Below are 17301 nucleotides of genomic sequence, written 5' to 3'. Positions count from 1 at the left end.
GCTTCAAAGAAACCCTCTGGTATTAAATGATAACCTGTACTATAACCTGCTAACAAAAGCTGCTGCCTTCTATTTAATTGTTTTTTTCTTTTACCTGTTATGAATGATGTTCTTAAACAAATGCTCAGAAAGATATGTGATGTTTCTTCTAAGACCTGCTGCAAAACTAAAGTCAGGACAGTGCTCAGGGGAACTTCTTCCTAGATGACAAATTTGTACAGAAGCGTTAGCTCCAGAAGTAAATATTCATTCTGAAATCAGAGGCCTTTTCAAAAGTGTAACTCCGATGTGCTTACAAAGTGAAGCTTTTCCCAAAGCACAACAGAACTTTCACAGAAGTAAATTCTCATCTGTAATTCATTTAATACCTTAATTTATTAAACACATTATGTAAAATCTACATTGTTGTTTCAGTTTTCATGTTTACACACAGGATTTCTTTTATTTTTAACTATGATGCGACAAGAGCTTCCCATAGCCCACCTTCCTATGGGAGACACAAACATTAAACACTACAAGAATCTCTGGGTCATTTTAACTCTCTTTTCATTGCCTTCCCTTTATTTCCCCCCACGCCTGGCACAAACAAACAAGCTTGTATTCCAAAAGTATTTTTTAAACAGTTCCAAGGGAAAGTCTACTGATACGAAATCCTGGAAACAGGGAGAACTCCTAGAGAGGTCTACAATTCTTCCTTTGACAAGAAGTTCTTACATGAAAGGTCAATCCTTTTTCGATACTGACTTGCAAAAATAACTTGAGTGCCACCACCTAAAAAGCACTGATACACATGGCGCCATTTGTGAGAATTCAGGTACTTGGATTTCTGTTAGCACTAGGTAGAGGTATTGTGCAAAACTCTCAAATGATGCAATTTCATCCCACTTTTCATCTGCTGGCACTGTACAAAGGGAAAAATAGCTACTTTTTTTAAAAGCAACAGAACTACTCAATCTACCTGCGAGCTACAGTTAATGTACATGTAAGTTTGTCATGCATCAAAAGCCAAATTTTAACAGTATGTGAAAGGCCAATATGTATGTATTTAGCTGGATCTCTGAACTTTGATAGTTATCCATACGCAGAGGTCAGATCATACCTTTACTCTCACAGCATTATCACACCATACCACATACTGCATATCTGCATTATCCTAAGATACAACTCTCCTCAGTACTTAAACGTTACTCTTTATTATATATCAACTAATTTATATTTTTTGGGTTTTTGTTCTGTTTTTTTTTATTATTATTACAGAGAAAATGTTAGAATTATATAACCATTCTTTATGGTATTCAAATAAATCTAGATTCCGGATTTTTACAAAGAAGATGGAATGTCCAGCTGTTTGTCCACTCCTAACAGCTCTTGCAGTTCCTGTTCAGATGATATGGCACATACTCTGAAATGAAACTAGCCACCAAAATAAAAAAGTCTCAAAACACATTAAAAACGTACACACGCTAAAAGTAATTTATATTGACAAATAAGGAATGTTGTTTATTAAGGCTGTGCTTCAAAAGAGGATGTTTAGGGTCAAGTAGCCTTCATCAAGGCACAGAACAGAAAGAGCACAGCTGTCTGCAGGAGTTATGTACAACCACTAGTCAGGTGTGCATGCATGCAAACACAATTTAAAACTGCACAGCTGGTCTTCCTAACAAAACTGAACATAGTCAATAGGAAATACTGTGACTTTTTAATGGCCACAGTTTTACTTCATTATTAAAAACATGGCAAATATTTCCAAACATAGGATTCACGATTTGAATAAATGAAATATTTTAAACAAAGTGCTTCACAGATCTGAACCCTGCATGGTTGTGCTGTCTGGTCTAGAAGCATTTTGTAGACATCATAGGAGCATTTCACGCAAAACTGAAAATGTCATTCAGGTGAAAAAGAAACAGGACATTTCCACAGACATTTCTAACGCTTTACACTTTCAAGTAGTTGAGTTCTTACGGCCACTGGGTTTTATAACAAATGTGTGCTACAGCAGTACAGGTTCGTGGATTCCTTTAGCAGCAGAGGCCCGTTTCAAAGGGCACGTGGTCTTTTGGGGTTGATCTGTTTACTGGCCTGTTCCTCCTCTTGTAGAGCTGCCCGGAAAGATTTCACTTTATCTTTAATGAAAAAGAGAGAATGAGTGCTGATGTGCCTGTGCTCAATGCAGATCTTGAAACTAAGCCCTGATGCTCCACATCCCAGCCCTAATGCACAACAAAGAACATTCCTCCACAAAAACAGCTGACACTGCAAACTACGAGAGGATTGAGATAAGCTTAAATGCAATACTCACCATATGAACAAGTTGCTTTGCAACTTCATCCCTTCTTAGATGCTACCCCTGTCTCTAGGCAGGATACATTTGGAAATTGTGCAATTGCATTCCCAGCATGTAACCTGTTCACACTTAACTTCTCTTTCTAACTTACAGAGTATAGGGATGTACACACCACATACATCCTTCTCCTTCCCAGCACCTTCCAAACCATCCTTAGAGGCATACAAAATTGTATTATTTAGCATACAATCAGTCACTTCTATACATTCTAAAACTTGGCAGAGTAAATTCTACTCACTCCTGTTTTTCTATGAATGTGAAAAGCATTTGTGATGATTAAATTTTGGAAGTTATTCACCGTAAATAGATAAATGCATCATTCATTTGTTTCATCATAACGATAATAAGAACAGGAGAAACCTGAGAAAGGAAATGTGGCATCCTTTTGTATTTCTATTCCATTCTTGTCCACTCCATTCCCCAGTAATACCCAAGAATGGAAAGAAGGAAACCAAAATCACAGCATAAAGATGTCAGTCTCAGAGTGAAAGGAATAAAAGCTGAAATACTCAGTGACCGTTATGTGCCATGAGCAGAACACAGAAGATACTGGAAGAAAGAATTTTTGACTTAACGGTTCTTCCCTTCTGTAAAGCTATACATATATCATCCCGCCTATTAAGATGCAAGGATCTCTTAGACAGTCTTTACCTCCAATACGTTGTTTCAAAAGCAGTATCTAGTAAGTCTTTGAAGAACAGGGAGTCACCTAAACTGTGTTTTGTCACTGCTGGTGTCTTGAATTGTCTTCTGAAGAAGCAGCATCATCCATAAAAAGCAAAGGAATGTACCTCCAATTCTTTGCTAAAGTATATTGGTGCCAATGCATGCTTACAAGGCAAGCAGGCCACATCTGATTTGCTTGATGTATTCTTTTAACTTACAGCAGATACTCAGACTGAGTAAAAAGTAAGATTTTATCTTATAAGGAGTTTTCTAACACATATTAAAAAAAAACCCAACACTCCCATCCCTCAGCCCCCCACCCCACCCTTGAATTTCTATCAGTATAGCATGTCTCCTGGAGTCCAAATAGTTACAGAAACTAAAAAGAGAAATTCATGTCCATGAGGTACCAAGAAGACAAGCTGATTTTAGAAGATGAGTGGAACAGTCAATTTTGGGCACTACGAATGATCCACAGTTTGTTTTTCAACAAAGAGAGGCTGACAAAATTCAGACAGGAAGGCTGCTGAAGAAAAAATCAAGCTAACAACCAAGCTATTCGTAGCTCAATGCCACTCTTAAGCACAGTCTTAAAAAGGACAACAGGCTCCCTACTATACTACCAAATGCAACAGAGCAGGAACGGGGAGTTCCTACTACTTTTCCCTCATTGCATTACCTTCTTTTTTTGTACAGTTTATTTGGATTTTCTTTTTCCTTCCTTTATTGTTTTGGAACAAAGAAAAAGAAAAGGAAAGTTGCAGGATTGAGTTTATACTTCCTGGAGGTAAATCAGAGATTTTCCTTTAAACTAGGGTGAACTGAGCACACATGTGAACTTGTTCTTAGGCAGCAGAATAAATGCTCCTTCCACAGGACGTTGCAGGGCAGCATAAGGGGAAAAATGACACTAAAACATAGCCACACTCTTTTTTTTCTCCTCGTTATTACTGCAAGTCTCCATGGCATATGAAAACACACTGCTAATAATGCACACAGAAGTGATTAAAAGCAACCTACCTCTAAGTTCGGTCAGAATATCAATTTTTTGCTCTAGAATTGCTTCAAGTTGGGTAGCGTAAGAATCCACATCGTAGTCTACTTCTTCTGTCATCTCAATAAGGGCTTTTTCATCTTCCAGCCATCTAATAGATTCCTAGATAGAAGTTAAAGAAACCAACTAAATACCTTAGCAAAGTTTCGAGACAAGTTTCAGGATGAAGAGGTGAATTAGACCTTTTCTCAAGATGACCACGCTTTTACTGTCTAGTCACCTCAATATATAACAGATTTCAATCCTAAAATGAAACCTTATTCCTAATTAAGCAAAACTGAAACCTTATTCCTAATTCAGCAAAATTGCATGTTTTCTACATTGTTTCTTAATTCCAGTGGTCACACCAGCAACAGGTAAACCCCAGCTACACCCGTTCTCTTCAAATTCAGAACATCAGGTGGTTGTAAAGCTAAGAAAATCAGAGAACAGAACTTTATGTCATGGTTATGTCCCCTTAGGCGGGTACCAAACATTGAAGGTACTGAAACATCGTTCAGTTTTGGTCCCCTCACTACAAGAAAGACATTGAGGTGCCAGAGAGAGTCCAAAGAAGGGCAATGAAGCTGGTGAAGGGTCTAGAGCACAAGTCCTATGAGAAACAGCTGAGGGAACTGGGGTGGTTTAGCCTGGAGAAAAGGAGGCTCAGGGGAGACCTTATCATCACTCTCTACAACTACCTGAAAGGAGGTTGTAGCAAGGAGGGTGTTAGTCTCTTCTCCCAGGTAACAAGCGACAGAACAAGAGGAACGGCCTCAAATTGCGCCAGGGGAGGTTTAGATTGGATATTAGGAAAAATTTCTTCACTGAAAGGGTTGTCAAGCAGTGGAACAGGCTGCCCAGGGATGTGGTGGAGTCACCATCCCTGGAGGTATTTAAAAGACGAGTAGATGTAGTGCTTAGGGATATTGTTTAGGGATATTGTTTAGTGGTTGACTTGCTAGTGTTAGGTTAATGGTTGGACTCGATGATCTTAAAGGTCCTTTCCAACCAAGACGATTCTGTGATTCTGTGAAGTCAGGCTTCAATTTTAAGTATGGGCTGGTTGCCACAGACTATCATCATAGTGTCAGTACTACAGTCAAGGAACCAAGATAATTCTGTCCATAATGAAAACCAGTTTTCAGATAAGCTGTATAAAAGAAGAGCTATTTTAAGTTCACTATTGCATGAGCTAACTCCCTAGATAGATCAGAGTACTGTAAAGGTTGGTTAAAGCAGTTCTTGGGCATCTTTGCACTCCAAATGTTACAAAAAAAAAAAAAAAAGGAAAAAAAAAAAGTCCTGCAGCAAAGAAGAAGAATGCAACCAGTAGCTTAAACCTTACAGAACCATGCAAATCTGTGATCAGGAGAACTGATCCCATTGGAAATGCTTTGATTTAAAAAAAAGGAAAGCAGCTGACAGTTCTAGGCATGCTGGGCCTGAAATACGAAAATTAAGTATTTTCCTCTGTGCTCAGCAGCCCAAGTAATATTGAAAGCATACTCCAAACCCCATGTATGTTTTAAGGCTTTCAGGACAGACAGAGCTCACATTAGGATAGGATTCATCTCATGTAATGTAAACTTGTACATCCAAGACACAAAGGAAGACCAACATGTCTAGAGCACAGTTCATTCCATTGATCTATTTTAGGCATTTTTGTTAGGAAAGGATGTTTTGTAACAGCAGCTTCCAGGAGGATGCTGACAGAAGACAACTTCTGCCTGGTACAGCTGGCAGATTTTGTATTAGTACAGCTCACCTCCATCCACAGCATAACAAACCATGCTGCAAACGAAAGGAGCTGGGGCTCGGACACATTTCCTTCCAGTGACTGCTAGGAGGAGCAGTAATCTCCAGCAGAAGGCCAGATGGACACACAGAGGCAGTAACATCTTAAACTAACGCAGCTTGTCTCACCAGAAGTCACAAGCATTAGGACACAGCTACAGCATATGGTGTGAGACTTTCACACTTGTGCATGTTTTACTTCAGGTCTAATGTTTTGTAATAACTAAATCTCCACCTCTGTTGTAAAATGTGTTATTTCGCATCCTATTGTATTATGAACATACATCAATGTTCCACTAAGATACCTAAATTGAGGAGATGTGTATATTCTCTACAGCTTTAATGCGCTGCTATTCTCTTACAGCAGACGTGCCAAATGGACAGCCTGCCTAAAGACTCTAACATTATGAATATAAGTAATTCACATTTCCTTCTGAAAACTGGTAAATGATACTTATTACTACAGTTTGTTTCGTGAATGTAAAAGGCTCCATGGTGCTGACCAGCATTACACTCCGTAATCTCAGAGGGAGATGTCACAAAAGGATACTCATATGAGATACTTGGAAGGAGTATTACAGTATCTTAGACGGAGATAACCAAACAGAAATGGTGCCAATAGAGACATTACTATTAATTGCCAGCTCTGGCACAGGAATATTGGCACAGATCAGACAGTGAAATTGAAAATTTCAAGACCAATCTGAATAAACTTCCTGCAACTAGAAAAAAGCCACAGTCACCAATGCTAGAAAAGGATTATAACAGAAAATATAGTGAATAATAAAAGTAGCAAAAAGAAAACAGCAACTTTTCTTATGATGAACATAGTCTATTTAGGAATGTTTGTTGAGAAGAAAAGGAAAATTTTACTAAATTTCTGGGACGATATAGAAATATGTTTCTCTTTCATCATAGGGACAAAGATCAGTGGTTATGGGATCTGTCCTTGTTTGTTTGCTATAATGGGTTTAGCATAACAAAACAACTTAGAAATCTCTGACACCAGCGGAATAACCAGATGATACCCTCCATCTTGAAGAGTACATACTTTTATTGGGAGAACCCGAATTCTTGGATTAGGATAAAACAAAGTAAAGCTCCATCTTTTACCTGGAATACAGCCCTGTGGTCTTCTACTACTTGCTCTTCCATTTCTACCATTTGTGACACAGCTTCATGGAAAGTGAACAACTGTGGAGAAACTTCCTCTTCCTAAAAACAATAGTTAAGCTTGTTAGTCTGGAAAGAACTGTGGCTACAGGAAATATATTGAATGTGATCCACCTCATCACAGAACATGAAAAGAAATATGCAGAAGGCAGAACCTGTCAAAACCAGAATTTAATACTTCTAACAAGAAAATCTCCAGAAATGAGTGGAGAGGGCAATAAATTCAAAATGTTCAGAGTTCAATTTAATTCACATTCACTAAAAATTTCCAGCCACTAATCCTAGAGAATACCAGAAAACAGAATATTCCACATTAAAAAAAAAAAAATTAAAATAGTGGGAAGAGGATGTCACAATGTAAGAAAGTTAATTTCTGGTAAGTTTTAATGCCTACAGAAAACTCATTTTCTGTCAGGGCTTTTTGTTGTGCATACTGCAATAGACAGTGTCCTGGTTTGGCCTAAACCAGGCCAATTTTCCTTTCAGTGATTTTTACTTTCAGCTAAGTCTCTTCTAAGTAACTGCACTTTCTGAAACTAACTGCATGTTTTGCAGACAGTGTCTGCTTCCAGGACTGATAACGCTCAAAGTTTATAGTTATCACTGAGGCACCGGTAGGGATGTTATGCAGAAAAGCTCTTGCTGGACTTATTCTTAGAGAAACCAAGGTCACTGCTCAATTCCTCACTGCTTACGAGTGAAGAGCCGAAGGGGGGTCGCACCTGCAGGGAGGAGCGGACAGGGCAGGTGACCCAAAATTGACCAACGAGGTATTCCATCCCATACACGTCATTCTCGGTATAAAGCAGGGGGATCACGAGGGTCTCGCTCTCTTTCTGCTATGGCCTGTGTCCGAAGAGGACTCTGTCTGTTTTCCTGCTGCCCCCAATCCCAGTCTGTGCATCCCTGAATCCAGCTCTCGACCGTTGCTGGGCCCAGCCTGGGCCTTCCCGGAGCCTGCCCTGCAGTGCCGGTGGTGACGTGGCCGACATCGGGGGAGCTCGATCTTGGTTTTGTACGTATTTGTATATATTTGATTATTCCAATATTATTACTATACTCTTTTTCATTATTATAGTTTATTAAAACTGTTTTAACTTTCCAACCTGTAAGTCTCTCTCCCTTTTCCCTTTCCCTTTCCCTTCGGGGGGAGGGCAGGGGGGGGGATAACAGAGAGCATCTGCCACAGGTTTAATAGCCGGCCCAGCTTTAAACCATGGCAGATTTATTGGCGCCCAACATGGGGCTCCAGAGAAGCTCCGACAGGTTGCTCTGATAAGTCAAATCCCAGCTCCGGCAGGAGGAGACCCGGAGACCTCAGCTGGGGGAGTGTCAGATTTCTTCCTTTGAGATTTACGAGGGGTTGGAAATTAAAACAGATAGCTAAGATGGTAATGTCATTTTTGAATGCTGTGTTATCTCGTCTCTTTACAGAGCTTTTTTCAGAGTTAAAAGTGTAATAATACCTTACTTGCCGTATGCGCTGTTTGTTAGTGTTTACATGTGGTTTAGCAGTGGGTGCTGGTTGAAATGTATCGTTTTGGTATGGGTTTTGATACTGATTTATGTCGTGATAAACTGGGCAATTATTATCCCGATCTCTTATCTCTATGACACAATAATGGGCAGCTTTAATTGCGAATCGGTAGCAGCGACTTCATCTGCACGCTCCGGGCGTCCTCTAGGTGATCCTTTTAGTACCTTCCCCTTTTCTGCCAAGCTGATTCCACTAGATTCTGTGAAATTCGAATGGGGCATGTTTTTATTTTCGGTGTCCTGAATGTGTTTCAGTTTCTGATGTGGTATAAGATTAAATGTCGGTGCAGGGACAGCTGTATTATGCTGCCGCTACAGCCACTAAATCCACTCAAACCGCAGCATCTACCCGATCTGTACCAACCGCCCCTGTAACCAGGAAGAAACACCGAAAGAAATCAGCTTGTGAAGCGAAGGATGACGACTCAAAGTCTTCTAAGGCAGAGCCATCACATGACCCAGGTGAGGGCCCTTCCCAGGCAGAGTCAGGGCTTGACACAGATGGGGGTTTCCTTGATCGTCTTTTTAAAGCAGACCCATCACACAAGAAAGGTCCTTCTAAAGCAGAACTATCACAGGAGGAGGACTCGGACGTAGAGATAACCTACCACTCCTTATCCCTGAAGGACCTGAGAAATATAAGGAAAGACTTCAGCCGTTATGATGGTAAGCCAATATTACCTGGTTGCTCCAATGCTGGGATAATGGGGCAGATAGCATGGACTTGGATGGTATAGAAGCCAGACAGTTGGGATCCCTGTCCAGAGACAGTGGTACTGATAAGGCGCTTGCAAGAAGGTCAAACACTATCAGTCCCTGGAGGCGACTCTTGTCAGCTGTAAAGAGCAGGTATCCCTATAAAGATGATGTTATGAGCCACCTAAGCAAATGGATCACTATAGAAAAAGGTATTAACTACCTTAGAGAACTGGCTGTGCAAGAGATCATTTATAGACACCCACGGGACATTGTAGATCCTGTAAATCCTGATGAAGTGGAATGCAACCGATCCATGTTCCGGAAGGTTGTGCAGAGTGCTCCACCGACACATACCCATACATTGTCAATATTAGTCTGGGGAGAAGCTGCTATGGCATGACCTACTGTGGGCGAAATGGCTAACTGTATGCGACAGTATGAAGATAGTATTTCTTCCCCACTGCAGGCCCGCATCTCGGCTGTGGAAAAACTGACTAAGGCAAACAGGACTCATTTAAACAACTGTGAGACAAACCGCCCAGGATAGAGAATAAACTTGACTCTCTACCAACACAGGCCCGTGTTGCAGCCTTTAGGAGAAAATGCCCTCCGACAGGACCGGCTCAGAGGAAACGGAACACGTCACGAGGTATCCTGTGGTTTGCCCTGCGTGGTTATGGGGAGGACATGAGCAGATGGCATGGACAACCTACCAGTACCCTACAGGCATGAGTACGTGAGTTGCAAGCTAAAAGCAATACCAGAGAGAATTTTCCTAGGAGGATGGCTGCTCCAGTTACCAGTGAGAAGGACCCCAGTCAGGGTAGATGGGCCTCAAATCCCTTTTTCCCAAGTGTGAATAGGGGAAATGAAGGTCCAATCCCCGTGAGCAGCACGAATCCATTCCTTAATTAGGGGGGCCCTGCCTCCAGCCAGGTGGAGAAGAGGGACAACCGAGTTTACTGGACTGTGTGGATTCGATGGCCTGGCACATTAAAACCACAAAGGTATTGAGCCCTGGTAGACACTGGTGCACAGTGCACCCTAATGCCATCGAATCATAAAGGGACAGAATCCATCAGTATTTCGGGAGTAACGGGGGATCTCAGAAACTATCTGTATTGGAGGCCGAAGTGAGCCTAACTAAAAAAGAATGGAAAAAGCAGCCCATTGTGACTGGCCCAGATGCTCCGTGCATCCTTGGCATAGACTACCTCAAGAGAGGGTATTTTAAGGACCCAAAAGGGTATAGATGGGCCTTTGGTATAGCAGCTGTAGAGACTGAGGACATCAAACAGCTGTCTACTTTACCTGTCCTTTCAGAGGATCCTTCTGTTGTGGGGTTCTGAAAGTTGAAGAACAACAGGTGCCAATCGCTACTACCACGGTGCACCGATGACGATATCGCACCAATCGAGACTCCCTGATCCCCATTCATAAACTGATTAGACAATTAGAAAATCAAGGAGTGATTGGCAAGACTCGCTCACCCTTTAATAGTCCTATATGGCCAGTGCAAAAGTCTAATGGAGAATGGAGATTAACTGTAGACTATCGTGGCCTAAATGAAGTTACGCCACCGCTGAGTGCTGCTGTGCCAGACATGCTAGAGCTTCAATACGAACTGGAGTCAAAGGCAGCCAAGTGGTACGCCACCATAGACATAGCTAATGCATTTTTCTCTATTCCTTTGGCACCAAAGTGCAGGCCACAGTTTGCTTTTACCTGGAGAGGTATCCAGTACACCTGGAATCGACTGCCCTAGGGGTGGAAACAGTCCTACTATTTGCCACGGATTGATCCAGACTGCACTGGAAAAGGGTGGAGCTCCAGAACATTTGCTGGAGTACATTGATGACATCATTGTATAGGGTGATACAGCAGCAGAAGTTTTTGACAAAGGGGAGAAAATAATCAATTCTTCTGAAAGCTGGTTTTGCCATAAAAAGAGGCAAGGTCAAAGGACCTGCCCGGCAGATCCAGTTTTTAGGGATTAAATGGCAAGATGGGTGTCGCCAGATCCCGATAGAGGTGATCAACAAAATAACAGCTATGTCCTCACCAACTAACAAAAAGGAAACACAAGCCTTCTTAGGCGTTGGAGATTTCTGGAGAATGCATATTCCAGATTACAGCCACATTGTACGCCCTCTTTATCAAGTGACCAGAAAGAAAAATGATTTTCAGTGGGGCCCTGAACAACGACAGGCTTTTGAACAGATTAAACAAGAGATTGTGCATGCAGTAGCCCTTGGACCAGTCCGTACGGGACAAGATGTTAAAAATGTGCTCTACGCCGCAGCCGGGGACAATGGTCCTATCTGGAGCCTCTGGCAGAAAGTGCCGGGGAGACTCGAGGTCGACCCCAAGGATTTCGGAGTCGAGGATACAAGGGCTCTGAGGCCAATTACACCCCAACTGAAAAAGAGATACTGGCAGCATATGACGGAGTTAGAGCTGCTTCAGAGGTAATCGGTACTGAAGCACAGCTTCTCCTGGCACCCCGATTACCAGTACTAGGCTGGATGTTCAAGGGTAAGGTTCCTACTACTCATCATGCAACTGATGCTACATGGAGTAAATGGATTGAATTAATTACACAGAGGGCTCGAATAGGAAACCCTAATCGCCCAGGAATCTTAGAAGTGATCATGGACTGGCCAGAAGGCAAAGACTTCGGAATGCCACCAGAAAAGGAGGTGACACGTGCTGAAGAAGCCCCACCATATAATGGACTACCAGAGGATGAGAAGCAGTATGCCCTGTTCACCGATGGATCCTGCCGTCTTGTAGGAAAGCATCGGAATTTGAAACCTGCTGTATGGAGTCCTATACGACGAGTCACAGAAGCCACAGAAGGACAAGGTGAATCAAGTCAATTCGCAGAGGTAAAAGCCATCCAGCTGGCTTTAGACATTGCTGAACGAGAAAAGTGGCCAAGGCTGTATCTCTACGCTGACTCGTGGTTGGTAGCAAATGCCTTGTGGGGGTGGTTAAAACAGTGGAAGCGAAGCAACGGGCAGCGCAAAGGTAAACCTATTTGGGCTGCTGAATTGTGGCAAGATATTGCTGCTCAGCTGGAGAAACTAGTCGTGGAGGCACATCACGTAGATGCTCATGTACCTAAAAGTCGGGCGACTGAGGAACATCGAAACAACCAACAAGCAGTTCAGGCTGCTAAAATATTCCAAATAGATTTGGACTGGGAACATAAAGTTTAATTATTTTTAGCTCGGTGGGCTCATGACACTTCAGGTCATCAAGGGAGAGATGCAACATACAGATGGGCTCGTGACCGAGGGGTGGACTTAACCATGGACTCTATTGCACAGGTTATCCACGACTGTGAAACGTGCGCCGCAATTGAACAAGCCAACGGTTAAAACCTTTGTGGTATGGGGGGCGGTGGTTGAAATACAAATATGGGGAAGCCTGGCAAATTGACTACATCACACTCCCTCAAACCCGCCAGGGTAAATGTTATGTGCTTACCATGGTGGAGGCGACCACCGGATGGTTGGAAACATACCCTGTGCCCCATGCCACTGCCCGGAACACTATCCTGGGCCTTGAAAAGCAAATCTTGTGGCGACACGGCACGCCAGAGAGAATTGAGTCGGACAATGGGACTCATTTCAAAAACAGTCTCATAGACAACTGGGCCAAAGAGCATAGCATCGAATGGGTATATCACATCCCCTACCATGCACCAGCATCTGGGAAAATTGAACGATGCAATGGGGTTAAAAACTACCCTAAAAGCAATGGGGGGTGGAACTTTTAAAAACTGGGCACAAGCTCCCTGGTTAGTTAACACCAGGGGATCTATCAATCGAGCTGGCCCTGCTCAGTCAGACCTTTTACATACGGTAGAAGGGGATAAAGTCCCTGTGGTGCATGAAAGGAATCTATTGGGAAAAACTGTCTGGGTTCTTCCTGCTTCGGGCAAAGGTAAACCCATTCGTGGGACTGCTTTTGCTCAGGGACCTGGATGTACTTGGTGGGTGATGCTGCAGGATGGTGAAGTCCGATATGTCTCTGAAGGTGATCTAATCCTGTGTGAGAATACTTAATTCTGAACTGTATGATGTTAATTGCTGCATAATACTAACAGTGTTCATAAGTGTCTTTCAGGTTAAGGCAGTGGTGATGAGACCGGAGCTAGCTGCAAGTGGCGTCCAGTAACCTCCTCGAGACTGACATCTTTAACCTGCAACCCATGGGCACGAACCATGACAAAGCTCATACCATCTCTCCTGCCCTGAGAGACTGCTAGCCCGATGGAAACCCACAATCCTGAACTAAATGAACTTGATGAACTTTTTGTATAGAGATGAATCACAAACTAGTCATATCTGTACATATTTGAAAATGAAAAGGTAGTGGTGATCTGAGTATGACATGAATGGTATGGAATAAGGGGTGGAATGTCCTGGTTTGGCCTAAACCAGGCCAATTTTCCTTTCAGTGATTTTTACTTTCAGCTAAGTCTCCTCTAAGTAACTGCACTTTCTGAAACTAACTGCATGTTTTGCAGACAGTGTCTGCTTCCAGGACTGATAACGCTCAAAGTTTATAGTTATCACTGAGGCACCGGTAGGGATGTTATGCAGAAAGGCTCTTGCTGGACTTATTCTTAGAGAAACCAAGGTCACTGCTAAATTCCTTCACTGCTTACGAGTGAAGAGCCAAAGGGGGGTCGCACCTGCAGGGAGGAGCGGACAGGGCAGGTGACCCAAAATTGACCAACGAAGGTATTCCATTCCATACACGTCATTCTCAGTATAAAGCGGGGGGATCACGAGCGTCTCGGCCTGTTTTTGGGGGCCTTTGCCTGCTTGGGCTGCTTCTGCTGCTTCGGGCTGCTTCTGCGGCTTGAGCCTTTGCCCAGTGTCCAAGGAGGACTCTGTCTGTTTTCCTGCTGCCCCCGGTCCTGATCCGTGCATCCCTGAATCCAGCTCTCGACCGTCGCTGGGCCCAATCTGGGCCTTCCTGGAGCCTGCCCTGCAGTGCCGGTGGTGACGTGGCCGACATTGCGGGAGCTCGATCTTGGTTTTTTATATATTTGTATATATTTGATTATTCCAATATTATTATGATACTCTTTTTAATTATTATAGTTTATTAAAACTGTTTCAACTTTCCAACCCATAAATCTCTCTCCCTTTTCCCTTTCCCTTCAGGGGAGGGGGAGGGTTAACAGAGAGCATCTGCCACAGGTTTAATAGCCGGCCCAGCTTTAAACCGTGACAACAGAAAACAATTTTCAAAAAAGAAAGAGCAATTACATTCAATATATTTCAGGAAATCAAAATTAAATGAATCCTTTGCAAAAAAAGTGGAATAAATATAAAGTGATAAATCTAAAATTTACATAGTGATTAATACAGTAGAAGAATGCACAACATGGATTTACAAACTGGGGTACACCGGGCTTCTTTAGAAACAAATAGTTAACAATCAAAGGGGAAAGTACTAGGTAGGCTGTAATTAATGTTTTAGCTAGACAGTATAGTTCCTTATACGATGCCTTTGACATCTTTTTTAAAACATATTGTAAAGCTTAATTTAATTCCACATGAACAATGCAAAAGTATGATATGGAAGGATATTTGGCTGGAAGGACTGTCCAGTGGGAATCTCTAGGAATCACTAGCACATTCTTATAAAATAAAGCCCTGGAAGAAAAGCCAGTTACCTAAATGAGAAACACAGCAGACATCATGAAGAGGTGTCTGAGAAGGCAGAGAGTCTTGTGAAAAACAGAATAGTAAGGATTTTTCTTTCCTATCTTTCATCGGATTTTTCACAAATCAAGTTTTAATCTCTGTTGTATATTTAAGGAACCAGGACTAGAGCAATGAGGGGAAAATGCCCTTTAGAAGATGCCTCTCAGCTCCCCACTCCTGCAGCCCAGGGAGACATGCTGGGAACATGATGTGGCTCTCTCCCGAACAGTGCACTGGGGTTTCACTCCATGAAAATCAGGATGTCGGGAAGAGGAATGATGGGTAACCAGATTTCAAAACACAGACAAAGGCAAACTCACTTGAAATGGGTGTTACATGCAGGGAAAATAATGCTTGAAAACACAAGAGTGTTAAATGAAACAGATGAGTGTCCCACGATACTTCTAACTGCCTAAAAAAATATGAAGCTATACTGGAAAAAATGCACACCAAAGAATGCCAGAGCCTAGAGCAGACCCTGCCTAGACATTAAAAACCCTAATCAGCAAGGAAAATAAAGAAAAGTAAAACATTCTCCTCTTACCATTCAAGAAATGTTTTTGGGTTTGTGGGTTTGTTTGGGAATGAACATAACACCATAAAGTGAAACGCTGAAGAGGTGTGCATGATCTTGCTAACAGGCTATAAATACACATTACTCTGGATTTGTTCTGCTAATGTATTTATTATCAAATCTTTACATTTAATGCTGTAAGCCACTCACGTTTTGTTCACAAAGCAGTTTGAGATCATCTCTCTGAGGAGAGCTCCCCACACCCCACTGTGTCTCCAAGTCATCGTTCTGATTAGGAGTATGGTGTATAATGGGACGGATATCTCCTGCGATGCTAGGATCCACGGTCAGCTCTTTCACCCTACCAGCAGAAAATATTTCATTTGTAAATTAGTAACTTCCTGTGCAAGAGTCACAACAAAAAATAAAGCTCTATGGGCTTATGCACAATTAATTCATTCAATAAGGATGATGATGTCAACTTCACAAATTTAATGTACTTTCAGTTACAAAAAGAGGTTAGTCCAACACCTAAAAAGCACGGACCATTTAATTTCAACTACTTGCAGGTGGATTACAGTTCATTTTCTAGGAAGAGGCATTTTCTGATTGAAATGTTATTACTCATTAACAGTTAAGAGGGCAAAAATCTCCAAACGCTCAATATTAACTCCTTAACAATGACTAATATTTGAAAGAAAAGTTCATTCAGCACCCTAAACCTGACCATGTTTTTTTTTCTGTTCACACAACTGTGCTTTGAAGAAGTTAGTCAGCCAGTACTAGCTGTTATAAGCAAACCCACCAAGAATTCTGAAGAAAATTGTAATTTGCAACCAGGTATCTCAGAAAATGAATAGATCCTTTAATTAAGATATTTTCAAAGGTGAAAATATCTTATTAAAATGTTAGGCTCTTGCAGCATGAAAATAGCTTAAAAGATTGATAATGATTCTGTCAGAAAAAAAGCCTATATAAAAGCAAGTTTATGAACTAGACACATCAAAGTCTGCAAGTATAGTAAGTTTTAGAACATATTCATCATTTTTTTAAAGGGAAAAACGTTTTTTTCAAGTAGACCGACCTTACTACAATGGAAACTGGTTTTCATTCATCTTCAGAGTGATGAAAAGTTTTAAAAATATATATGTATGAAAATTGTTTTCATTTTTAATTAGACATATTTAAATTACCCTAAACAGACACTTATCAGATTTGGTCCACTAAATGTACAGAGGTGACATCATCATTTTTTTAAATATATGAAGGAAACTAGCAAGCCTGGATACAGAGTGTGGATGTTTAAGGAGGGTGAACAAAATAACTGGGAAGATGATTGCAGATCATGCAGAACCATCACCTGCCAAACAGAATAAAACTAAGTATGTGTGACTCAAGGCAAGGGGACTAATGAAAGGTTCGTCTGTAAGATTACATAGCCAAAAAGAAAACTTAAAAATAAAGATTCCATGTATAGAATGAAGTAGACCTGGTGATTGAAGGAGAAAAGTCGTCATACTCATAGGAAGGAGAGAGATCAGAGCGACTGCCACTACCCTGTGAGAAGGGAATGTCCGAAGGACTAATTCCAAATTCCTTTACTCTGCAGCAGCAAAATACAGCAGCAAATTAAAAGAAAATGTTCTCATAAACACAGTTAAAATGACAACTCTTGTTTAGCATACTTCTTCAATAGTTTAAGTATAAAATTATTTTTATATTAAAACACAAGTCTGCCAACATATTTAAATCTTCTGCAGAGTTACAGATCACTAACAAAACCAGTGCTGCTAATTTGCAGAGGACT

At 41.5% G+C, this 17301-nt stretch overlaps 1 protein-coding gene across 1 annotated transcript in view; it reads right to left on the bottom strand.

The window, feature by feature from the left end:
- Positions 1-356: 356 nt before the first annotated feature.
- Positions 357-17301, bottom strand: part of KIF2A (kinesin family member 2A) — a 60512-nt gene continuing 43567 nt past the window's right edge. Inside the window, exons 17-20 of the mRNA XM_068423599.1 lie at positions 15705-15855; positions 6957-7058; positions 4034-4169; positions 357-2126 (exon numbers count right to left, since the gene is read on the bottom strand). Of these exons, the coding sequence (XP_068279700.1) occupies positions 2041-2126; positions 4034-4169; positions 6957-7058; positions 15705-15855 (475 nt within the window). The 3' untranslated portion in view covers positions 357-2040. The remainder of the gene's footprint in view (positions 2127-4033; positions 4170-6956; positions 7059-15704; positions 15856-17301) is intronic.

The sequence above is a fragment of the Nyctibius grandis genome, chromosome Z (assembly GCF_013368605.1).
Source record: "Nyctibius grandis isolate bNycGra1 chromosome Z, bNycGra1.pri, whole genome shotgun sequence".
Taxonomy (NCBI): Eukaryota; Metazoa; Chordata; class Aves; order Nyctibiiformes; family Nyctibiidae; genus Nyctibius; species Nyctibius grandis.
Note: the sequence above shows the minus strand (reverse complement) of the source record. Positions and strands in the feature narration are given on the sequence as shown.